Below are 26585 nucleotides of genomic sequence, written 5' to 3' on the forward strand. Positions count from 1 at the left end.
TCTTTGGTCAGCACCGTGGTGCTTCACCAAGGTTCTCAGACCAGTGGTAGAGTTCCTGCGGTCCAGGGGCATCAGAATGATTGTCTACCTAGACGACCTTCTCTTGATGGCGGTATGCCTGCAGCGTCTCTCACAACACCTACAGATGGCTGTCTCTTCTCCAAAATCTTGGGTTTGTTATCACCGAGAAATAAATCGCTGTTGCAACCTACCCAGAACATTAAATTCTTGGGATTCGTGATAGACTCCACCTCGTCCACGCTCAGCCTTCCAGTCAGGAAGGTGACCAAGATCCGACACGAGTTGCGGTGGGTGCTCGCCAAGCCGACAATTTCTTTCCGGCAGCTTGCTCGGGTGGTGGGCCTTTTGTCCACCTCCATACAAGCCATTTTTCCGGGCCCCCTCCATTACAGAGCCCTGCAACGCCTAAAGGGGTTTTTCCTTCGGAAGGGATATCCGTATTTGCATAAGGTCCCCTTGTCCCTAGAGGCGAGGTCCGAGATTCAGTGGTGGTTGGACGATATGGAGGCCTGGAACGGAAAAGCAATCTTCGGTTCCTCTCCAGACATGATCATAGAATCGGATGCCAGCAGGCTCGGCTGGGGCGCCAAATGCGGGGACCTTTCTACAGGAGAGTTGTGGTCTCCCGAAGAACAGAAGTTGCACATAAACTGTTTGGAGCTTCTGGCGGGGTCCTTCGCAGTACTTTGCTGGACGAAAGATTCAGTACAGTTGTGTGTGATCCTGAAAATGGACAACGTCTCAGTGGTCCGTTATGTAAATCATCTGGGGGGCACCAGATCAAAGGCCCTTTCGGACCGAGCTGCAAGTTTTTGGCAGTATTGCCTCGATCATCAGGTCTCCGTAACAGCGGAGTATCTTCAGGCCGGGACAATCAGGAAGCCGACTTTCATTCTCGCAATTTCCGGGACTCCAGTCTTTGGTGTCTGGATCAATCAGTTTTCCTGAGACTCAACGCTCTTTGGGGCCCGTTCTCGGTGGACCTCTTTGCGGCCAGACTGGATTTCCAGATTCCCTGGTTTTTCAGCTGGCGTCCGGATCCTCTGGCAGCAGCTACGGATGCGTTCCTCCAGGTGTGGGCCTCGGAGATGGGTTACACATTGCCGCCTTTCAGGATGATCACCAGAGCGTCGGCCTAGGTCCGTCGACAGTTAGCAGATCTGACCATTGTGACCCCCCTCTGGAGGTCTCAAGTATGGTTTCCAGTTCTTCTCCCCCAGTTTCCGACTCTTCTCTTGGGGCCGGACCGGTCTCCACACCCTCTAGCGTCCACGAATTCTCTGAGACTCATGGCGTGGCGGATTTTAGGGGTAGATGGGAAGCCCTGGGCCTTTCGTGAGAGGCTGAGAGCTTTATCTCTAAGGCATGGGCAGACAGTACTGTAAAAAGATACCGGTCCGCATGGCACAGATGGACCCGTTGGTGTTTGCGACAGGGTTTTGATCCCTTGGTCGCGGAAACGGTTCACGTGAATTTTCTAGCCCAGCTGGCCTCTGAGGGCTTGGCCTATCGATCTATCAACACTTTTAGGTCAGCCATTGCTTCGGGTCATGTCCCGGGGGACGGATCCCCAGTGGGTGAACATCCCTTGGTTTGCCGGCTGTTGCGTGGTATCCGCACTTCCCTACCACCAGAGCCCAGTTATTCTGCTCTCTGGGGCGTCAATCAAGTTCTTAATCTCTTCTTGTCATGGCAACCGAACAGATACCTTTCTAGGAAGGAATTATCGGAGAAATTGGCCATGCTCCTTTGTCTCATTTCTTGTAGAAGGTTGTCCGATGTCCGTGCTTTGGATATTTCAAGCAGGATTTTCACTCCGGATGGTGTGACTTTCACCCTTCTCAGGCGCACTAAGTGTCATTCCAGGTCTATCTCTTAGCCGCAATTTCCGGATTACCCGAAGCTTTGTGTGGTCAATTGCCTCAAGGCTTACGAGGAGATGACTGAAGAATATCGGCCTCCAGGGGAGAGGCAGCTTCTCATTTCACTGTGGAAGCCTTTTAAGGCAGTCTCTTCACCCACCATAGCTAGGTGGGTTCGCTGGGTGATGCAGGAGGCAGCCATCAGCCTCAGTCAGTTTGGAGCTCACTCTGCACGGAGTGCTATGGCCTCGAAGGCTTTCAGCCTAAGAGCACGTTTAGAGGATATCCTCAACGCAGCGGATTGGTCCTCGGACTCCACATTTAAACGGTTTTATTTTAAACCGATTTTGAATGTGGCTCAATTGGTTGTGGGCAAGCTTTAAACAAGCATAATCCTCGCCTCCAGTCCTGACATAGAATGAAAAATTTCCTAGCTAACGTAACGGAAAGTTTCAATTCTATTAAGTACTCGGAGGCGAGGATTATCCCGCCCTGGACTCCGGGAGGAGACCCCTCCCCGTATGGCAGTAAGTAATATGAGTTTTATGATGTTTTTGGAACTATGTATTTTTTCATTGCACCATTCTGCAATGTTGTAAGTTGTTATTGGAATTGGTTTTCTCTCTTCAATTCCTTTGGTAAATTTGTTCCTCTTACCCTCAGGCTCGGACTCGCACAAGCAAGATTCCTGAAGAGCAAGGGGAAGATGGCTACACGCTCAGAAAGAGGAGGAGAGAACACTGTAGATGGACTATGTTGGGCTCCCTTGGGCCCTGATTGGACACTGGTTTTGTGACTCATGATTGGCTGTTGCCATGTACATTTTCTTGTTTCTACTACACTTTCCCTTTGGTTTATGGGAAGTGTAGTTTTGTTGTTGTCTTCGCTGCTATGCAATAAAGTGGAGAAAGAAGGCATAATCCTGGCCTCCGAGTCCTTAATAGAATTGAAACTTTCCGTTACATTTGCTAGGAAATTTTTCATTCCTAATCTTAGAATAGATACCAAAGAAAGACGCCCCCAAAGATAGTTTTGCAAACTGGTTCAGCGCAAAATGTCTTGGATGACCGGACGGGCAAAGTACCGGTCACTATGGACCAGGCAGTCAAGGCAGTAATGTTTGGTGATCATGTCCAAGGATGCCCATATTGCAGTCTGACAGATATCCAGGACGGGGACTCCATCAGCCAACTCAGTGCTTGCGGCTTTGGCTCTAGTAGAAGGAACCCACAAACTCTCCGGGGTTGCTTTTTGGTCAGTGCGTAACAGAAAGTAATATAGAGTACAATCCATCTGAAGATAGTTTGTTTCTGCACTGCTCTTTGCCCTTCTTTGCTCCACTGAACCCAACAAAGAGCTGAGTGTACACTTGGTGTTCTTTTGGTGCAAAAACGCTCTTTTCGGGTCAAAGCGGTGGAGTCTCTCCTCCTTCTCCTTGTATGGGTGAGGCGGAGCAAAGGTCGGCAGCCTAATGCTTTGACCGACATGGAAGGGTGTCACCAACTTTGGCAAAAAGTGGCACAAGTGCAGCAAATTATTTTGTCTGAGAAAAAGCAGGTGTACGGAGGATGAACAAAAAGGACTGGAACCTCCTGGCAGATATCATGACCACCAAGAAGACTGTCTTGATCGTTAGAAGTCTAAGAGGGCAGCTAAGCATGGGTTCAAAGGAGAACACATCAAGTGGGTTAAAGCACAACTTACTATTTGTGTAACAATATATCTGTAAGAGACATTAGTTAGTGATAGATTCCTTACCTTAGAATTTCCCCAGGCGTCAGACTGGATCCGGAAAGTTTTGCTTAGCAGTACCCCTGCGCGTCAGTAGGTGGCGTTCTGCGGCCACCCATGCACGCTGACGTCAGTTCTTTCTTTTTCCGCACCAGCAAGCGCAGATCTGGATTGAGCATGTATCTTAGTCACTTTTTGACTACTCTTTTGAGACTTTTGTCCCCCCCCCCTATTTTCTCCTCGTGCACAAAGAGATGGCCGGCTTCAAGTCTTGTGCGACATGCCACTGTAATATGTTGGTGGCGGACCCCCACGATGTGTGCCTCTATTGCCTGGAGACAGATCACGACTTCCGGGCCTGTCGAGCCATGGCCCCAAAAGCCTTGCGGGAGCAGCACCGGCAATTGCTGGAAATTTGGCTTTCGACATACTGGCGCTCTGGGTCCAGGGGCCGTTCCCGCAACCACTCGTGGGCCCGGAGCCGTCGCTCCAAGCAACGCAATAAAAAAAAAAAGTCGAAGAAGCGTGTTCGCGATCAGACGTCCCCTGTCGCTCCTTGGAGGCAGACAAGGGGGACAGGATTTCTGCCTCTGCGGCTCCTCCGGAGCCTGAGAGTCCCGGAGCCTAACCGCCATAACCGGTTCCGTCTGCGACTCCCGAACAGGTGCAAGAGGTGCAGCGCTGCCAGCTCCGGCCCCTGCGCTTCCCTTGGCTCCATCCCCGGCACCGCACTGGGTGCCGTTTATCCCGGCCCTGCCCCGGTTCCAGGACTAACAAGAGGTTGCGGTTGGCGACATGACCAACAGGTGGGTTTTCTTTATTTCTTCATTTTCCACCCACACTTCCACCCCTGTTCCATACCAGAAGCCACTAAACTCAACTACCACTGCTCATCTCCACCCATGAAGGTGGAGCAGGACCATGTTTCGGTGCAGAACCCTGCCCTATTGCTGTGACGGGAGATCCCCCCCCAAAGAGGCAGCCTGATCGGAGGACTGAGGCTTATGCTTAGGAGTTCGGGATACAATACTCCTTGTGCCTGATCTGGAGCCACAAGGATGTCTTGGGTCATCTGCATTCTGATCTTCTTCAGAACTCGAGACAGGAGTGGTATCGGTGGGAGGTGTACAGGAGTTCTGAGCCCCACTCAAGAAAAAATAAGTCTCTGAGTAAGAGCTACCTTAGAAACTCCAACACACTGAAGTGCTGACATTGAGCGTTCTCGGAAGTGGAGAATAGATCTAACCAGATTTCTCCACAGTCACAGAAAAGACCTTTCACCACCACCTGAGATTCATGATCCTTGTGGCATCTACAGCTGAGTGCATCTGCCCTGGCATTCAGAGATTCCTCCAGGTGTTGTCTGACCAGGAAAATGCCCTGACATTCCAGGAATGTCCAGAGGCGCAGAGCCTCTTGGCACACGGTTCACAACTCCACCCTGCCCTATTTGTTGCAGTACCACTTAGCGGTGGTTTTGTCCGTGAACACTTGCACCAGCCTTCCCTTGATGGAATGGAGGAAAGCTTTCAATGCCAACCAAATCGCTCTCACTTTCTTGCCGTACCTCCTTTGATATCTGGACCAAGTCGGAGAGATTTCCCTTATGCGTCTCCCACTGGACTCAAATCCCACTGCAGAGCCTGCGTATGCCAGCAGGCATGCTTTACCAGCAGAGTGCAGGAGGCCAGGGGAGCCAGAAGCCCCACAGCCAGTCTCGTAGAAATTCAGGATAGAGACTGAAACATTGGAATCAAATCATTAATATCCTCAACTTACCGCTCCATAGGATAGGCTAAGAACTACACTGTGTCCAGAATGGCTCTGTTCAAGGGAGGGTCTGAGAGGGAAGTCAGGTGCGACTTTAGTATGTTGATAGCGAACCCCAGTGAATGAGGTGTCTGCCATAGTCTGGAGGTGGGTGATGACTACCCGGGGCAAGCCCGCCTTCAACAACCAATTGTCGAGGTAGGGGAAGACTGGAACCCTCTGACAGCCACAGATGGGTTGCAAACACCTAGATCGCCGAGGGGAGTTGGTAAGGCAAAAGGGAAGCACAATGAACTTTAAGTGCTTGTGGCCCACCGTGAACCTCAGGTAATGTCTATGGGCTGGCAGAATGGGTATATGGAAATATGCGTTGTGGAAATCCAGCACTACCATTCAGTCACTGGAGTCTAGGGCAGACAGAGCCAATGTGAGCATTTTGAAAATCCTCCTTTTCAGGAAAAAACCAGTTACTTACCAGTACACTATGGTTCTCCAGTATTACCTTTCATAGATTCACATGCTTGTATCTTCCCCGTCGTCATGGTGGGAGTCTCACGGTAACAGAATGAGTATAGCAGTATCATAGAATAAAACACTGCATAGAAAGTCCCATAGGGGACGATTATATTTGTTTGCCAAATCACCTCATTATTTGGACCAAAACTCAGCCAATCAGCTGCCAGCCCTGATATCACACTCCCCAGTAGAACCATCATACCTCAGATTTCTGACCCAGAGTGAGAGCCATGGGTATATCTAGAGATAAGAGGTCTACCTGAGTAACAGGGAGGTGGGAGGGTCGCATGTGACTATGAAAGATAATACTGGAGAACCATAGTGTACAGGTAAGGAACTAGTTTTTTCTCCAGTATTGAATCTTTCATAGATTCACATGCTTGTATCAGACAAGCGAGCAGTACTTATAGAAGATGCGTTGCTCAGGATAGAACCTCACAGACTCTGGGCTCTGCTCCTATTTTTTGCATATAAATAAACAGCATCTTAGAATAGTTTTTTTTTTTTTAAATTGTACACACAGCATGTCTGTTGAACAAACAGAATATCAATAAAGCAAAAGTATAACCTTGAAAGAAAGCAAATATATACACATTGATGTATAAACTCTTGAACAATACCTCAATGAAATAGATGGCGAAGAACTGCTTGTCCCACTGCTGCATCATGTCGCCATGCTGTATCTAGACAATAGTGTCTGGTAAAAGTGTGCACATTTTTCCACGTTGCTGCTCGGCAAATGTCTGGCAGTGACCCTCCTGCAAAAATGCCTGTAGAAGTTGCCATTTTTCTTGTGGTATGTGCATGTACTTTGGATTGGAGAGGATTACCGGCTTTGTGATGGTACAAGGAGATAGCCGAAGAAATCCATCTAGAAATACTGGCTCTTAAATTGCCAACCCTTTTATTGGACCAGAAAAAGCTAAAAAAAGCTGGTTTGTTTTTCTGAACGACTTCGTCCTGTCAATGTAGAACTTTCGACATCTTTTGACGTCTAGGGAGTGTAGAGATTGCTCCGCAGCGGACGAAGGATCCTTAAAAAATGTAGGCAGTACCACAGGTTCGTTTAGATGAAATATGGATGGAACCTTAGTGATGAATTTAGGATTTGTCCTCAAGACAACCTTGTCAGGACGAAATTGGAGAAAAGGTTCAGAAATCGAGAAAGACTGAATTTCACTTACTCTCCTTGCAGAAGTGAGAGCTAAAAGCAAGGCCGTTTTCCATGAGAGAAATTGCAAATCCGTTTTATGTATCGGTTCACAAGGAGACTTCATGAGTTGTGCTAGAACCGTGTTAAGCTGCCATGAGACTGTTGGACGGTGAACTGGAGGAAATGCCCTGCAAAGTCCCTTGAGAAATTCCTTTATTCCCCTCTGAGACCAGAGAGATGGACGGTCAGGATGTCTTCTATATCTTGAGATAGCTGCCAAATGCACCTTTATAGAAGCATGAGAAAGTTTTGCTCTAGCCAGAGGCAAAAGATAAGGCAGGATTTGTTGTGAAGAAAACCTCCTCCATTTTGCCGTATAGGTCTTGTTCGTAGAGATCGCCCGTGATTTGGAAAGAATCTCTCTGCGTTCTTGAGAAATATTCAAAGATTGAAACTCATGTTCATGAGGTTCCATGCCGATAAATTGAACGATTTCAAATTCGGATTAAGAATTTGGCCTTTGTTCATGGAAATCAAATTCTGAGAGAGTGGGAACTGAATCCTGGGCGCCACTGACAGCTTGAGGAGATCAGAGAACCACGCTTGTCTCGGCCAAGCTGGAGCTATGAGAATCAAGTGGCACGGTTCTGATTTAATTTTCCGGATCACTTTTGAAATTAGAGGAAATGGGGGAAAGGCATATGCGAACATTCCTGTCCAGCACATTTGGAGAGCATTGCCCCACGATCCTTTCTAATGGAATCAGCTTGCGAAGTGCTTGCATTTTGAGTTGCGAACTGTCACGAAAAGGTCCAGTGACGGGGTTACCCATAGGCGGAAGACCTGGAACAGGTGATCCTGATGTAATTCCCATTTGTGAGAGACACTTGGAGATCTGCTGAGAGCATCTGCCCTCGAGTTGTTCACTCCCGGAATGTGCTGCACTTGCAGCGAGATGTTGTGGAGAAGTAACCACCTCCAAATCTCCTGCGCTTGTCTTGAGAGAAGTTTCGACCTTGTACTCCCTTGTTTTAGCAGGTAAAACATGGTAGTTGTGCTGTCTGTCCTGACTAGAACCGTGGAACCTCTGATCCTGGGTAGAAAAGCTTGTAATCCCAAAAACACTGCTTTTAACTCTAGTAGGTTGATGTGAAGATGCGATTCCCTTTCTGATCAATGACCTTGAATTTCCAAGTCTTGAAGATGAGCCCCCCAACCTTGCAGAGATGCGTCTGTCATCATTACATAACTGTGATGTTGAGGCTCGAATATCAGACCTTTCGTTAAGTGTTTTCTGATTGTCCACCATGACAGAGCTCTTTTTATATGAGGAGAGATGGACACTATCTTCGAAAGATCCTAGAGATTGGATCCACTGTTTGTCCAGGACTTCTTGAAGAGGCCTCATATGTAGCCTGTAATTGGGAAGCAACGGGATACAAGAAGATTTCATTCCCAACAATGACTTGTAGATCCTCACTGAAGTGAACTGCTTTTTTCGCAGAAGAGATGCCAGATTTAGGATCTTTTGAACCCGTTCCTCTGAAGGGTAAGCTTTTGCTTCTTTTGTGCGAAGCATAGCTCCTAGAAACTGAAGAGATTGAGACGGGAGAAGACATGACTTTTCCATGTTGACTTTCAAACCAAGACGACTGAAGAGATCCATGCAACGCTGCAGAGAGAGCTGCGTTTCCTGAAATGAGGCGCCTTTTATGAGCCAGTCGTCCAGGTACGGGAAGACTTAAAGACCTTGAAGTCTTAAGTGAGCTGCCACTGGCACCATACACTTCGTGAAATCCCTTGGGGCTGACTTCAGACCAAATGGCAAGACTTTGAATTGGTAGTGGCGCCCCGCCACCATAAAGCGAAGACATTTTCTGTGTTTTATGTGGATTGGAATATGAAAATAAGCATCTAAGAGGTCCAGGGATGCTAGATAGTCTCCTCGGCAAAGTAGTAGTAATATTTCTTGAAGGGATAACATGCTAAATGAAATCTTTTTGATGAATTTGATCAAACTTCTTAGGTCCATTACCTGCCTCCATTTCCCTGTAAGCTTTTTCTTTATTAGAAAGAAATGCGAATAAAAGCCTTTCCCTTGTTGATGACTGGGCACTTCCTCTATTGCCTCCTTTTGCAAGAGAGATACAATTTCCATTTTGAGACTGGACAGGTGTCGCAGGATAGGAGGCTGATGCGGAGGCTTCTGTATACATTCCAGGGTATGGCCCTGATGAATTATGTCCAAAACCCATTTGTCAGTTGTAATGGACTTCCATGTTTGGTAGAATAGAGCTAGATATTGGTCGCTGGAGTTTGGACAGGTGGTGGGCGCAATGCTGACGTCACTGCCTTCTATTAGACTGTTAAGCCTTGCCTCTAGCCGAAGGTTTTCCTCTTATCTGTTGCTGATATGAGGAACCTGAGGAGCGAAACTGCTGACCACTTGAGAACTGGCGATATCCCTGTTGATTGTAAGGCTGATATCTGCCAGATTGATATGCCGGTCTCTGGGTATATTGTCCTCTTGACCCTCTCCTTCGAAAGGATTGAAACTTCCCTTGTTGCAATAGTTCCTAGTGCCCGTGCCGTATCAGTGTCAGCCTTGATGCCTTGAAGGGCTTCATCAATATGTTTACCAAACAGATTTTCTCCGTCAAACGGCATGTCAATTATCTTAGTTTGCACTTCAGGTCTAAACGAAGTAGCCTTAAGCCATCCCTGTCTTTGCAGCGCTACAGCCACTGCCATCTGACGAAAGGAAAGTGACGACATATCCATGGCTATATCGATTGACTCAGAAGCCGCTCTGGAACCATCCTGGATGATGGTGGCTGCCTCTTCTTTTTATCTTCTGGCAAGTGAGACAATAAAGGAGCTATATCCGACCACATCTGGCGATTGTATCAACTGAGAGCTAAGGCATTTGCAGCCCTAATTGCTGCTGCCGCCAGCACAGCAAAGCACTTCTCCGCTCCAGCCATGCGTCTTCCTTCCTTGTCCGGAGGCGCTGCAGTTGTTGATACTTGATTTTTTGAGTTGCGTTGCGCTGCCTGCATCACCACAGATTCCGGCCGTGGATGCCCAATTAAACATGCCGGAGAAGATTCAGGTGCCTGATACTTTTTTTTTATCCTCTGTACCGAGGCTGCAACGGAGGCAGGGTTTTTCATCAATTTTAACCCTTCTTCCCAAATGAAGTCTATAATTGGGATTGATCGGACGGATTTACGTGATTCTTCCTTAAAGTCGTAAAGGAAACATTCTGCCTCTTTGACTGGAAGCGGGAGCTCAAATCTCTTTGAGGCCTTCTCCATTATATCATGGAATCCTCCAATATTCTGAGGAGAAGTGGCTGGCGATGGAGATTGTGCAGCAGGGATAACATATTCATACCATCCAGTTTCAATTGGGCTATCTTGAAGAAGCTCACCTTCCTCTGGTAGATTCTATCAGATCATCTCTGATTGTAAAAACAGGAGGGGAGCGAATTTTTTTAATGGAACGTGTAGGTAGAGGTGGAGGCTGAGCCTTCTGAACCTGAACAGGACTTGTAACAGACTTTGAGGTGGAAGTGTTTGCCTCTGGGAAACGGCGATTGTAGGAAGGTGGATACCTGACTATGGTTACCCCCAACTTTTTGCCTAGTGTTCAGCTGGTTTTCGACTTAGTTGGCCTGGGATCCTGCTATTCAGGACCCCAGGCTATCTGCTCTCTCTGTAAAATGGACTCCATGTACTGTAGGTACATCCACAATTGGGAATTGGTTCACCTTGTCAGCCCCTGTAGAAGTGTAACTTAGGTACTCAGGTCATAGATGTAACCAAGGCCTACCAGGGGCTGCAGCATGTATTATGCAAACACAACAATGATGGACAGAATGTGGATCAATGTCACACATTCACCCCAGTCCAAAGATCTGGGCCCAAATCCATCGTTTTTCCACTCCACACCACCCCGGGTTAGACAATGGCGATATGCAAATCAGCGCTGACCCTGTGCCCCATGGGAACAGTCCAGTCCGAACTACAAAAGCCATGTCCTTCCCAGAACGGAAACAAGCATCCGAGGACCGGCCCGGTTTCGAGGTAACACCTCTCATCAGCCCGGCTAGCTTGATTCCAGTGGTGTGGAGTGTCTGGGACTCACGTCTGAGCATCCCCAGTACACTTAGAGCGGTATCTGCAAACACAACAATGATGGACAGAATGTGGATCAATGTCACACATTCACCCCAGTCCAAAGATCTGGGCCCAAATCCATCGTTTTTCCACTCCACACCACCCCGGGTTAGACAATGGCGATATGCAAATCAGCGCTGACCCTGTGCCCCATGGGAACAGTCCAGTCCGAACTACAAAAGCCATGTCCTTCCCAGAACGGAAACAAGCATCCGAGGACCGGCCCGGTTTCGAGGTAACACCTCTCATCAGCCCGGCTAGCTTGATTCCAGTGGTGTGGAGTGTCTGGGACTCACGTCTGAGCATCCCCAGTACACTTAGAGCGGTATCTGCAAACACAACAATGATGGACAGAATGTGGATCAATGTCACACATTCACCCCAGTCCAAAGATCTGGGCCCAAATCCATCGTTTTTCCACTCCACACCACCCCGGGTTAGACAATGGCGATATGCAAATCAGCGCTGACCCTGTGCCCCATGGGAACAGTCCAGTCCGAACTACAAAAGCCATGTCCTTCCCAGAACGGAAACAAGCTCAGGGGATGCTCAGACGTGAGTCCCAGGCTCTCCACACCACTGGAGTCAAGCTATCCAGGCTGACGAAGGCTGATAGCCAGAAACCGGTCCTTGGATGCTTGATTCCGGTCTGGGAAAGACATGGCTTGGTAGTTCGGACTGGACTGTTCCCATGAGGCACAGGGTCAGAGCTGATTTGCATATAGCCAGTGTCTAACCCAGGGTGGTGTGGGGTGCAAAAATACGATGGATTTAGGCCCAGATCCTTGTACTGGGGTGAATGTATGACATTGTTCTACATTCTGTTCATCAACTGTGTTTTTTGCAATTTCACCCCGAGTGGGCTGGGGATGCTCAGACGTGAGTCCCAGGCTCTCCACACCACTGGAGTCAAGCTATCCAGGCTGATGAAGGCTGATAGCCAGAAACCGGTCCTTGGATGCTTGATTCCGGTCTGGGAAAGACATGGCTTGGTAGTTCGGACTGGACTGTTCCCATGAGGCACAGGGTCAGAGCTGATTTGCATATAGCCAGTGTCTAACCCAGGGTGGTGTGGGGTGCAAAAATACGATGGATTTAGGCCCAGATCCTTGTACTGGGGTGAATGTATGACATTGTTCTACATTCTGTTCATCAACTGTGTTTTTTGCAATTTCACCCCGAGTGGGCTGGGGATGCTCAGACGTGAGTCCCAGGCTCTCCACACCACTGGAGTCAAGCTATCCAGGCTGATGAAGGCTGATAGCCAGAAACCGGTCCTTGGATGCTTGATTCCGGTCTGGGAAAGACATGGCTTGGTAGTTCGGACTGGACTGTTCCCATGAGGCACAGGGTCAGAGCTGATTTGCATATAGCCAGTGTCTAACCCAGGGTGGTGTGGGGTGCAAAAATACGATGGATTTAGGCCCAGATCCTTGTACTGGGGTGAATGTATGACATTGTTCTACATTCTGTTCATCAACTGTGTTTTTTGCAATTTCACCCCGAGTGGGCTGGGGATGCTCAGACGTGAGTCCCAGGCTCTCCACACCACTGGAGTCAAGCTATCCAGGCTGATGAAGGCTGATAGCCAGAAACCGGTCCTTGGATGCTTGATTCCGGTCTGGGAAAGACATGGCTTGGTAGTTCGGACTGGACTGTTCCCATGAGGCACAGGGTCAGAGCTGATTTGCATATAGCCAGTGTCTAACCCAGGGTGGTGTGGGGTGCAAAAATACGATGGATTTAGGCCCAGATCCTTGTACTGGGGTGAATGTATGACATTGTTCTACATTCTGTTCATCAACTGTGTTTTTTGCAATTTCACCCCGAGTGGGCTGGGGATGCTCAGACGTGAGTCCCAGGCTCTCCACACCACTGGAGTCAAGCTATCCAGGCTGATGAAGGCTGATAGCCAGAAACCGGTCCTTGGATGCTTGATTCCGGTCTGGGAAAGACATGGCTTGGTAGTTCGGACTGGACTGTTCCCATGAGGCACAGGGTCAGAGCTGATTTGCATATAGCCAGTGTCTAACCCAGGGTGGTGTGGGGTGCAAAAATACGATGGATTTAGGCCCAGATCCTTGTACTGGGGTGAATGTATGACATTGTTCTACATTCTGTTCATCAACTGTGTTTTTTGCAATTTCACCCCGAGTGGGCTGGGGATGCTCAGACGTGAGTCCCAGGCTCTCCACACCACTGGAGTCAAGCTATCCAGGCTGATGAAGGCTGATAGCCAGAAACCAGTCCTTGGATGCTTGATTCCGGTCTGGGAAAGACATGGCTTGGTAGTTCGGACTGGACTGTTCCCATGAGGCACAGGGTCAGAGCTGATTTGCATATAGCCAGTGTCTAACCCAGGGTGGTGTGGGGTGCAAAAATACGATGGATTTAGGCCCAGATCCTTGTACTGGGGTGAATGTATGACATTGTTCTACATTCTGTTCATCAACTGTGTTTTTTGCAATTTCACCCCGAGTGGGCTGGGGATGCTCAGACGTGAGTCCCAGGCTCTCCACACCACTGGAGTCAAGCTATCCAGGCTGATGAAGGCTGATAGCCAGAAACCGGTCCTTGGATGCTTGATTCCGGTCTGGGAAAGACATGGCTTGGTAGTTCGGACTGGACTGTTCCCATGAGGCACAGGGTCAGAGCTGATTTGCTATAGCCAGTGTCTAACCCAGGGTGGTGTGGGGTGCAAAAATACGATGGATTTAGGCCCAGATCCTTGTACTGGGGTGAATGTATGACATTGTTCTACATTCTGTTCATCAACTGTGTTTTTTGCAATTTCACCCCGAGTGGGCTGGGGATGCTCAGACGTGAGTCCCAGGCTCTCCACACCACTGGAGTCAAGCTATCCAGGCTGATGAAGGCTGATAGCCAGAAACCGGTCCTTGGATGCTTGATTCCGGTCTGGGAAAGACATGGCTTGGTAGTTCGGACTGGACTGTTCCCATGAGGCACAGGGTCAGAGCTGATTTGCATATAGCCAGTGTCTAACCCAGGGTGGTGTGGGGTGCAAAAATACGATGGATTTAGGCCCAGATCCTTGTACTGGGGTGAATGTATGACATTGTTCTACATTCTGTTCATCAACTGTGTTTTTTGCAATTTCACCCCGAGTGGGCTGGGGATGCTCAGACGTGAGTCCCAGGCTCTCCACACCACTGGAGTCAAGCTATCCAGGCTGATGAAGGCTGATAGCCAGAAACCGGTCCTTGGATGCTTGATTCCGGTCTGGGAAAGACATGGCTTGGTAGTTCGGACTGGACTGTTCCCATGAGGCACAGGGTCAGAGCTGATTTGCATATAGCCAGTGTCTAACCCAGGGTGGTGTGGGGTGCAAAAATACGATGGATTTAGGCCCAGATCCTTGTACTGGGGTGAATGTATGACATTGTTCTACATTCTGTTCATCAACTGTGTTTTTTGCAGCATGTATTATGCCACCCCTGGCTGGCCACTCAAACTGACACAACTGGCTGATCACTCAGCTGGAGCAAGGTCGTGTAATCACCCCTTGCTTAGATATAGTATTCCTGTATCTACCCTTATATGTAGACACACAGTAACCTATACGTCACTCCTATGGCAGGCCTTAACAATCCTGGAGGCAGAGTGCTTTGTTATGTGTGAGATGGTGCTCTAGCATGAACTGAGCCTGTCTGCAGCTTTAGGGCCCATGTCCTTATAGCTGTTCTATGATATTGCCATACCATATACTCTTAAGTGCATTATGAACCTCGCAGTTAAATGCTAACTTTGGCCTGGCTTTATCCAAACATGTTGTGTAAGGTGTCATACGCTTTGGAATACTACCCCCTTGCCAATTCTGGCGACGGGGGTAGCATTCCACCCTTCCAGAGGGAGAAGACATGTTGTTGCTGACTATCCCGGTTAAAGTTAACCAGAGCCCCAGCGTCACAAAATGGACGCTGCTGCCACAGACACAAGTCTGACCTCCTGCTGCTGGGAGTCAACTGGACAATAGGTTTCCTGCCTGGAGACAGGACTTTGTGTATTGGGACAGGGAGGGCTGAATAGATTGAGACACTGCCTGGGGCACACTAGGTGCTCCATGCATACCCCAGTTCAAACCGGTTGCTGGGGCACTCCAGCCCCAGCTCTGGCGCGAAACAGGCCAAAGGAGAGGGGGTGTAACCACCCCCCTTCCTGGTCCAACCCATAGGAGGGACCTAGAAAGAAATCCAGCCCCTTTTAGTTGTATAAAGTTAGGAGCTGAGTCTTAGGACTTTAGATTAATCCTAAATTCGAAACTTGACAAGAAACTCTGGACCTTCGACATTCTACTTAAGCTGAAGACTGAGAATCTCCCTTGTGGCCAAGGAGTGACCACCCTGGGCAACCAGGCACCATCCAGCAAATCAACGGCTTGCTTTGTCGACGCTCCTGCCGGGACCCGAGCGCAGAGCCTGACAAGACCCAGACTTCCAGACCTCTCTGACCCTCTCTTCACGACTGCAGCATAGCTGAGTTCCGTGGAGGCGACGAGACACGTGGGACCGGACATCTTGCTTGAAAAACCTGCAACTTGCTAACTGTGCAGCTCCTGAGGTATCCTCGAAGCTGTGCACTGGGGATTGAGAAGCCCCAAATCCGAGCTCCACCTGCACCGAAGATCAGCCCTCCACACTCCACGAGTTATGCGTGGGGCCCTTCTGCTTGTGTTCTGCTCGACGCGTTGTCCGGTTGCTGGCCCGTTGGCTAGTAGCCTCTGTGACTACAATCATTTTGAAGCCAATTCGCTGGTCTGGTTGCTCCAGACTGGCCCTTGCCTCCCTGCAAAGGTGCGGCACCTCAGACCTTGCTGGTCTGCACCAGAAGCCTTCTTTGAATCCTGCGTGGGTTGCCTTTGCCAAGGCTTGTTGACTCCAATCCGGCAGTCGACCCCTCCATCTGAGAGAACCTTCGTGGGACAGCTCGCCTCCAGCACCTGTTCGTCCTCGACGCCTCCTGGTCCGCGTGGCTGAAGAGACAAGCTTCAAGACAGCACAGGATTGCTCCTCGACGTCGTCTGGTTCCATCCTGGTTCCACCCGGTCACTGGCTAGTGACCCAGACTCTGTCCTGCTTTCAGGTCCTCTTCATTCTCGATCCTCCCTTGGATCCACCCGGACATCTTCCTCCTGGTCGCCTGCAGCATCTTTCTTCACAGGCTCCATAGGCTTCAACGACGAAACCCGACACATCTTCACACCTATGCACCTGATTCCTGTGGGTGAGGTAACGCTAGTACTTCGGTGCTCCCAAGGGTATGGACTATCCAAGTGTCTAGGTTTTTAGTTGATTCCTCCTAGCTAAACTGGAAGTGTCCTAAATCCTTCTTTATCTAACTTCTATGTTCCCATTGACTTAACATTGACTCTCGCGTGTGTGCAAAGACACTGCACGCGCCGCCTGTGGGCCTCCCTCTTCTAAACTAAGGTTCAGATAGTGTAGCCCCAGCGATTCCCCAGGCCCTAGGCCTTTCCTTTTCTCGTGACGTGGTACTTATACCACTTTCTTAATATATGGTTTGCTTTTCCCCTAGGGCCTAACTGTAAATTGTGCAACTTAACGTATTCTGACTAAGTAACTTGTTATGTGCTTTGGCCTCTGATCTCATAAAGGGTTCAGAGGAGTGTTAGTAAATAAATACATATATATTTTATATATATCCTGTGTGGTGTCCTTTCATTTGATATTCAAGGGGTTACATATGGTAAAACAGCTGGCTTTACACGCCCTCAAGAGTCTTTTAGCCTAAGACTGTTCTGTCCACGCTACCACTAGGATAGCTGGTCTATAAGGTTGACTTACAACCATCACCATAAGGGTTGTTTGGACTGGTGCAAGGTGTTCACTAGAATAGTAAACATCATATACCAGGCCAACTTCTCACAACCGTCCCCTGCTGCTGCGACAGAAGGTCCTCTTGAAGAGGCAGACGAATCGGGGGATTGACTGACAGGATGAGTAGCTCTGGATACCAGTATCTTCGTGCCAAGTTGGGAGCCACAAGGATGACTTGGGCACGGTCGCGCCTGATCGTCTTCAGCAATCTGGGCAGAAGTGGTATAGGTGGAAAGGCGTACAACAGACCGCAACTCCACTCGCGACGAAAAGCGTCTCCGAGCGAGTGCCGCCTTAGAAAATGGCAACACGCAGAACTGATGACATTGCGCGTTCTCTTCTGTGGCGAATAGATCTAACCAAGGCTCTCCCCACTGCTGAAAGAGACCTTGCGCCACGTCCGAGTTTAGACGCCATTCGTGATCCATCAGGCACAGACGGCTGAGTTCGTCCGCCCTGGCGTTCAGGGAACCTGCCGGTGTTGAACCACCAGGGTCACGCCCTGATGTTCCAGCCACTGCCAGAGGCGCAGAGCTTCCTGGCATAGGGTCCACGACCCCACCCCGCCCTGTTTGTTGCAGTACCACATGGCGGGGGTGTTGTCCGTAAACACCTGCACTACACTTCCCTGGAAAGAGGGAAGGAATGCCTTCAGTGCAAGCCGGATCGCCCGCAGCTCCAATAGGTTGATGTGGAGCCCGGACTCTGCCGGAGACCAGAGGCCTCTGATCTCCGCCTCTCCCATGTGGCCCCCCAAGCCCAGGAGGGACACATCTGTCACAACTACGTGCTCCGGTTGGGAGAGGGATCTGCGGCTGACCCAATTGCGGTCCGTGAGCCACCACTGCAACTGTCTCGCAGTGCCCTCCGAGATCCGGACATGGTCGGACAGGTTGCACTGATGCTGGGCCCACTGAAACTTCAGGTCCCACTGCAGAGCCCGCATCCGCCACTTGGCGTGACGCACCAGAACGATGCAGGAGGCCATCAGCCCCAGAAGCCGCAGTATCAACCTGACTGAGACCCGAGATAAAGGCTGAAAGATCGGAATCAGCCTGAATATCCAAAACCCGCTGTTCGGGAGGATAAACCCGAAACTGCGCCGAATCCAGAACCGCTCCGATGTAGAGGAGCCTTTGAGAGGGACACAGGTGTGACTTCGGCACATTGATGGAAAACCCCAGCAAATGCAGGAGGTCGGCCGTAGTCTGAAGGTGGCTGACAACTGTCTGGGGCGAGCCCGCCTTCAACAACCAGTCGTCGAGGTAGGGGAAGACTGACACCCCTAACCTGCGCGGATGAGCTGCGACCATCGCCATCACTTTCGTGAACAACCGTGGGGCACTGGTAAGGCCAAAGGGGAGCACGGTGAACTCGAAGTGCTCGTGGCCTACCATGAACCGCAGGTAACGCCGGTAGGCCGGCAGGGCGGGGATGTGGAAATACGAGTCCTGCAAGTCCAACGCTGCTATCCAGTCTCCGGGGTGCAGGGCAGCGAAGACCTGAGCCAGAGTCAGTATCTTGAACTTCTCCTTCCGGAGGAAGCCGTTGACGTTCCGTAGGTCCAAGATAAGGCATAGGCCCCCTTTGCCCTTCTTAGGAACCAGAAAGTAGTGGGAATAGCAACCACACCCTACTTCTGGCCCAGGAACGCGCTCGATGGCCCCCTTGGCCAAGAGGGCCGACACTTCCTCTTGCAGAAGTTGCAAGTGATCCCCCGACACGTGGTGGTACTGCGGTGGCATGGCTGGAGGGGTCGCTCGAAGGGGAGGGAGTAGCCCCTTCGGACGATTTGCAGCACCCACCTGTCCAAAGTGATGGTGCACCAGTGAAGGAGGTGATGCCGGACCCTGCCCCCCACTGGCGTTAAATGGGCCTGAAAGCTCAGATTAGGAGGGCTTTGAGGCGGATGCTGCGGGGGTGGATGTGAGCTGGCCGCACCGTTGTCCCCTGGCACCGCCACAGCGGTTACCACGTTTGTCGCCGCGCTGGATGTTAGACTGCGGCCCGTGGCTGGCAGGACGTGAAGGGGCGCCCCTCCCTTGGCCACGAAAGGAGCGAAAGGCAGACTGCTGCTGACGCTGGCCTGAGAGGCCCAAGGACTTGGCCGTAGCCCTGGAGTCCTTGAGGCGTTCAAGCGCATGATCTGCCTTGCCACCAAAGAGGTGGCTGCCATCAAACGGCATGTCCATGATGGTGTTCTGGACGTCGGCCGAGAAGTTTGCAGACCTCAGCCAGGCATGGCGGCGAACCGCCACCGTCGTTGACGTCGCCCTGCCCAGCGAGTCCGTGGTATCCAGCCCACATCGTATGGAATACAGAGCTGCGTCTCGTCCCTCCGCGAGGGCTTGAGCGAGCTTTGCCCGGGCCCCCTCCGGGCACTCTGGCAGCACAACCGCAACCGTATCCCACAGAGAGTGGGTAGAACGGCCCAAAAGGCAAGCGGTGTTGACTGACCGCAACCCACAACTGAGGGATGAGAACAGTTTCTTACCAAACTGTTCATACCTTTTGGAGTCCCGATCTGGGGGTGCAGTCAGAAATGCGGATTGGGAAGTAGAGTCCTGGATAACCAGGCTCTCGGGGGTGGGTGGACAGGAAGCTAGGGTCGCCCGGAGCTGGGCGGTGGCGCCTGGCAAGGTTCCTATCTACAGGGGGGGCTGGACCAGGTGCCCAACAGGATGTCCATGAGAGCCTCATTAAACGGCAGTAGAGGCTCCGGAGCGCCAGTCTGCGGTTTAAGGACCTCAGTGAGGATGTTAGACCTCACAGTAGCGACGGGGAGCGTAAGCGCCAAGGCCTTGGCTGCCAGCGTCAGCACCACACTATAAGCAGCCCCCTCCTCCTCTGTAGCCACGGTAGGAGGGGAGACAAAGCCAGTGTCAGCGGAGGTATCAACACCATGGGCCTCCCCTAGCTCCTCTGTCTAGTCCTGGAAGGACTGACACTCACGTGTCAGAGGGTCCTCAGACCCCTCCCAATCCCCTTCATCTTCAATCTCCTGAAATTCAGGGTCAAAGGATGGAGCCGGATCAAAGAAGAAATGCTCTTCAACCGGCGTCGAATGCGGCGTCGGTCGACGCTGGTCCGACGCCGGATCCAGACCAAGAGAGGGATCAGGGGCGGCGCCGTGCGGGGACGGTGCGGGGGTGGCGACACCCTGGGGGTCGTCATCGGTGGGGTTGTGAGGTCAACCAGCGGCGACCCGGATCCGGAACCGGATCCAGTGGGAGCCTGCGGCGTCGGGACCAAAGTCGCCGACGGCGCCGTTGGGTGCGCCCGGCCCGCCTGGACTCCCAGTCGGGACCGCGGGGCCCGGAGGCACCGCGGGACCCAACGGAGGAGAGAGGGACAGACATCAGTCGGTTGCAGTCGGTACAGAGCTTGAACCCGGGCATCCCTACTGGCACCGAGAGTCGTGAAGACTCGAGAAGAGATCAAAAATTATCAAAAAAGTTTAGTCAAAAAGTGACTACGGTACTGCTTTCTCCGGACCTGCTTGTGCTGGCGCGGAAAAAAGAAGAACTAACGTCACCGTGCGAGGGCGGCATCTACGTACTCGCGCCGCCGACGGACGCGGAGCCGCAGACGACGCGCAAGGGTACTGCTACGCAAAATTTTCCGGATCCAGTCTGACGCCTGGGGGTTATTCTAAGGTAAGGAATCTAACTAACGTGTTTCTTTCAGATACTGGTATCCTCAAACTCCGAGGATAAGAGGCAACCCTGGAAGAAAATGTCAGATTCTGTCTCCCATAAGGTGTTTGTGTATCACTATGGGCAAACTAAAGCAGTTTGAAGGCTGATGTTGCAGAGTCGGGGCACAGAGAACGTTGTCACTGACAACATGTCCATCAGCATAGCACATTCTCCTGGCCCAAGAACCAGAATGCCACAACCAGGCTCGTCCTCAGGATCCCACCACAAGAACAGCACCTATGAGACCTCCACTGGCTCCCCGTCAACAAAAGAGTGTCTTTCAAGATACTCACGAACGCCTACAATGCCCTCTACAACGCCAGACCTTTATACCTCAACCAAAGAATATCCTTCTACTCCCCCAGGAGTAACCTCCATTCTGCTGACTTTGCCCTGGCCGAAATCCAACGTAGAACCTGAATGGGAGGAAGAACCTTCTCTTACATCGCGGCCAAGACCTGGAACAAACTCCCTCTCAGCATCAGACGAACCCGCACACTGCAAGCATTCAGGAAGAGCCTTAAGACCTGGATCTTCAGATGAGCTGGAGCTGCCCGAAACCCCCCCAGCGCCTTGAGACCCTCAGGAGAGAGTAGTGCGCTTCACAAATGCCTGATTGTTTCCAAAACTATTGGGATGATCTGAGGCTCATCAATCCTCACCTTCAGAACTTGAGGCAAAGGTAGGAACGCAGTCAAGTGCTCAGTGTCCCTCTGCAGGTAGGAAGTGTCTCCCAGTGAAGCTCTTGGCAAAAACTCCTTTGAGCATTAATCATGAGGCTATATGTTCTCAGTGGTAGTGAAAAAGTTCTAACCAATCATCCTACATCAGTCGAAGGTGTCTTGAGCCTGTGCCACCAGCTAATGCCTGCAAGCTGGCCAAATGAATGGACTTTCCAGAGATGCTGTGCCTCCTGACAGAGGACCTGCAACCCCACACCGCTCCGCTTATTGCAGTTCTACATGGAAGTTGTGATATCCATTAAAACCTAGATCTGCTTCTCCTTGATGTATGGGAGAAAGGGCTTCATGGCTAACCAAATCAAGCAAAACTCAATAGGTATTGGGGGGAGATTCTGCTCTGCTGCAGACTAAAGATCTTCACCTCTCCCAGATGAATGTTCCAACCAAGAGAGAACGCATCTGTCACTATTGTGAGCTCTTGATAGGGTAGACAAATTAGTTTTCGGAAGGTTCTGGGCTGCCTTTTTTTAAATGTACATGTGGTCACAAAGACAACCCCGGGGCTCTGCCCACTGCAGGCAGAGGACCTATTCAAGGCCTAGCACGTGGGACCAGCAGGATGCATAAGAATAAGAGGCTAAGAAGCCTTACAACCATCTGCCTCGGAACGGAGAAGGGCGCTTGAAACATCTGAATCCTAACCTGAAGATCCGGGTCTCGCTGCATGGGTGGAAATGTATTTAATGCCACAGTTTCCATGATGGCCCTATGAAGGGTATTCTCTGTGCAGACTGCAGATCGGAGTTCGGCTCATTTACGGAGAATCCCCGGGATGAGAGCAGTTAGACAGTTGCCTATAGGTGGTGCTTAACTGACTGTGATAAGCCAGTTTCAAGAGCAAGTTTTCGAAGCACAGGAGTATGCTTGTCCCTGACCTGTGGAGATGGACAACAACCAGCGCCATCACCATCGTACACACCCGAAGGGGTGCAGGCCGAAGGGCAGGATGGGAAATTGAAAGTGTTATTATTTCACCACAAACTGAAGGAAGGAGTCTGAGGGACTGCAGGATGTGTACATGAAAGTAGGTATCCTCAAGTCCCAGGACACCATCCAGCACCCCTGGATACATGGATGCAGAAACCATGACCAAAGTCAATATTTTGAATCTATGTATGTGTAAGAATAAGGGGCTACCCAGTAACCCCGGGTCTGTGTAATCTAATAATAAAGGCTCCATTTCCCAATTGGACAGTTGTATTAATATTTTTAACAAATATACAAAATCACTGTAGTTTTATACTTCAATCAATTTGTAAGTAAGATGATGATCCCAAATGGCGCAACGACTCAATGCAAGTGAAAATGAGTGAACGTAAAGTGCGTTGGTACTATACAATCTATGTACATAAAATAGTGATTAATCCAGGATGCATACGTGGTTAGTACACACTCTTAAGAAATGGTGAAATGCTCCAGAATCTAAATAAAGGCAGTACACTATTGTGTCAAGTCAACGATTCGACCCTAAGAATACAATTTAGACAGGGTAATCATCTGGAAATAGGTTAGTGAAGCATCTGCCCAATGTATAGGATGAAGGCGGATGAATTTTCTAAGCGCTATTGACGCACTGGGTGCTTCAAAGTGAAACTGACGCATGGGATGACTCTGGGATGGCTGGGATTGGAGCTGTATCTATGTATTGCAGTACCGAATTAAAGCATGTATGCCATTATGTGGGATTCCTGGTTGGAGCTGTGTGGTATTTGGTGGTTTAAAGGATCAGCACTATATTTGAAACAGACTTAATAAAGAACCATGTATGAGAAATGGTGGGGAAAATACTTAAAATAGCAGAAAATCTTACGTGAGGATTGTTCTTTTCCAGCAGTTCTGTGAATTTTTCTAATAGTGCAATGAGAAATTCTCGGGGTTTCCTTAAAACCCATGCTGGTTGGGAAATGAAGATCCTCAGGAAGACTCCACCCACGGAGAGTTCGCCTTGTCCTTCACTGTAGGCGATGTTGAAACTTTCATTCAACTGAACGAAAATAAATGAGAACCCATTGTTTATTCATTTTTAAAATACAGCTTCCTAGCATTATAATGGGCTGCTGCATAAAAGACTATTTATAATCTCTGTACACATAATTATTGTATCTGTTATAGCAATGTTCTTGCATGAGGAGCAGGTAGTCACTTTTAAAGCACAAAAAAACAACACTTGTCATAACTTGAGAACTGAGAAGAAAGCTGACCAGGCAATACAGTGTACTTCTTTTAGAGCTATAGCTAGGATGTATTCAGAATGTTTGTAGAACTAACGTTATGTCAGTTGTATGTGTGTCACTGCCTCTGTTCAAAAAGAAACTCTACATTGTTTAAGGAAAGATGACTTATTTGATCAAAAACACTAGTACACAGATTATATAGTTAGTTAACTTTGGAGCCCATACTTCATCTTCAGGTCATTAAAAAAGAGCCGATAACACATCATATTACCAGAACGTTTTGAAACTTTTAACTACATAAATGAGAGTGGTCATTCCCCAGGTCAATGAATGTAAGGAATGTATAGTGTATAGGTATCTGCTATTCCTAAATGGAGAACACCTTCCTGGTCTCAGAGGTAGAGATGCAGTACATTAAACCAATACATTCACCACCAGGTCCCCACATTTCAAAGACTTCCAAAGTGAATCAGAAGCACCGCATGACAATCTAGCTACATGTTTTGAAAGCCTAGCAATTTGAATTCATAGATTTAGTGAAAGTCCACTTGCAAGCTTTTCAAATGATACGGGACAATTTATTTTAAAAATATTACAAAAATATTACATTGGTTTCATCCATGGCAAGCACATAAGCACATGATTTGGACTGCCCAAGAGCAGCCTGACAAACTAGGTCTTAGATTAGATGTAGGCAAAGGTGCTAGACTGGTTCCATCATTTTCTTCCTGCAAGAGCGCCTGTGGTGGCCTCAGACCTGCCTGGAAAAGTGATGACGCAGAGCTATTTGAAGGTGCCACTTTCACACGTTGACATTTTCACCAAGATAACTTTTGCAGCTTCAGATTCAGAGCAGTAAATAGAATGCTGAATCTAAAATGGGCCCGTATGACCCATCAGACATCCACCCCACAGATCGGGGACAAGCATGGGCCAGTGAGGATTCTACAGTTAAAGTATCCACTAGAAAGAGGTTTACTAAAGGTAAAGTTCTGACAGAGACTTCTAACTGCAGAATCTTCACCTTTTGAAAATATGCCTAAGAACCCCCAAAAGATGCTGGGGTCTGCTAAGTGCACTTTACACCAGGAAATCCCGTAGGCGCAAATGGGCATAATGACCCTGTGGACCTGAGAATTAAACAATTCCCCACCCCCTACTCCAATGGACATCTGCCCTCTCTTGCATGGTACAAATATGAGTGATATTCAGAACTGATTTCACTCCCAAAACACTGAACTGAATTTGTAGATTGAGTGGAGCGTATGACCTGGAATACACCTGCACCTATATACAAAAAGACCCTCTCGGACTTCTACATGCTGATACATGAGTTTGGTCTTTATACCTACTAGTACCCCTTCTTTCCCCCTTTAATCTAGCTTCTTTTACTTCTCTCCTATTGCTTAATTTTATGCCATATCACACACCCTATGGGTTGATATAATGATCATATGTGATTTTGCTCTTATTTACCATCTGCTACCTGGATTTTGCTCTGTATTCTGGACCCTCAGGTCACGATCAACCCTCCAGGACTTTACGCACCTGAAGCACAAGTTACTACTTGTGTAACGATATATCTGTAAGAGACATTAGTTAGTATTAGATTCCTTACCTTAGAATATCCCCAGGCGTCAGACTGGATCCGGAAATTTTTGCGTAGCAGTACCCTTGCGCGTCAGTAGGCGTCGTCTGCGGCTCCGCGTCCGTCGTCGGTGCCGTGATGATGTTGTCGGAGTACTTAGACGCCGCCTCCGCGTGCTGACGTCAGTTCTTAGACACAGCTTTTCCGCGCCAGAAACGCAGAGCCATGTTAAAAACCAACACTGGTGCCATTGAAACTAGGGCCCTGAAAGGGGATAACCCTAACCCTAGATATCGGTCCGCAGAACGGGGAGGATGGGTGGGTCGGTAAGGAATCTAATACTAACTAATGTCTCTTACAGATATATCGTTACACAAGTAGTAACTTGTGCATCTGAAAGAGACACGTTAGTATTAGATTCCTTACCTTAGAATAGATACCCCAGCAATACCAACCCCGGTGGTGGGTCTGCGAACCAATAATCACACCAGAAAGTCCTGGAGGACGGAACGGCCAAAGAAGCCATCCCTCCGGACTTGGCTGTCCAGGCAGTAGTGTCGTGCAAACGTGTGCAGCGAGGCCCACGTAGCTGCCTGGCAAATGTCCTGCAAGGGCACTCCCCTGCCCAGGGCAGTGGTAGTCGCCGTGGCTCGGGTAGAATGAGCCCGCAATCCAACAGGGGGCTCCTTTCTAGCCAAGGAGTAGCATGCCTGGATACACAAGATGATCCACCGGGAGATGGTCCTCTTGTGCACCGCTTTCCCCTTCTTAGCGCCCACGTAACCAACAAAGAGTTGGGTCATCCACCCGGAACTGGCGTGTGCGATCCAAGTAAAATGAGAGCGCACGTTTTGGGTCCAGATGGTGGAGCCGCTTTTCCTGTTTAGAGGGATGCGGTGGCGGAAAGAAGGTTGGCAAGGTGATAGACTGTCCGATGTGGAAGGCCGTGACAACCTTGGGCAGGAAAGAAGGCTTAGTACGCAGCACCACTTTGTCCGGATGGACAGAAAGGAAAGGTGGAGTACAAGAAAGGGCCTGGAGCTCACTCACTCTCCTGGCAGAGGTGATGGCAACCAGGAAAGCAGTCTTCAGAGTAAGAAGGCGGAGAGGACAGTTGTGAAGTGGCTCAAAGGGAGGGCACATCAGAAACGTAAGAACCAGGTTCAAGTCCCACTGAGACATCACAAACGGAACAGGAGGAAATGTGTGAGTGATGCCCTTTAGAAATCTATTTACAATAGGGGACTTGAACAAAGAAGGTTGATCAGGCAGCCTCAGAAAGGCCGAAAGGGC

The 26585-nt window shown here is 49.6% G+C and overlaps 1 protein-coding gene across 2 annotated transcripts in view; it reads right to left on the minus strand.

The window, feature by feature from the left end:
• The window catches only part of DNAJC13 (DnaJ heat shock protein family (Hsp40) member C13), a 1517524-nt gene that overhangs the window by 139236 nt on the left and 1351703 nt on the right, over window positions 1-26585 (minus strand). For both annotated transcript variants that reach the window (XM_078663869.1, XM_078663868.1), the window contains one exon: window positions 23341-23514. In XM_078663869.1, coding sequence (XP_078519995.1) covers window positions 23341-23514 — 174 coding nt within the window. The remainder of the gene's footprint in view (window positions 1-23340; window positions 23515-26585) is intronic.

Source organism: Lissotriton helveticus, chromosome 10 (genome assembly GCF_964261635.1).
Source record: "Lissotriton helveticus chromosome 10, aLisHel1.1, whole genome shotgun sequence".
Classification (NCBI taxonomy): Eukaryota; Metazoa; Chordata; class Amphibia; order Caudata; family Salamandridae; genus Lissotriton; species Lissotriton helveticus.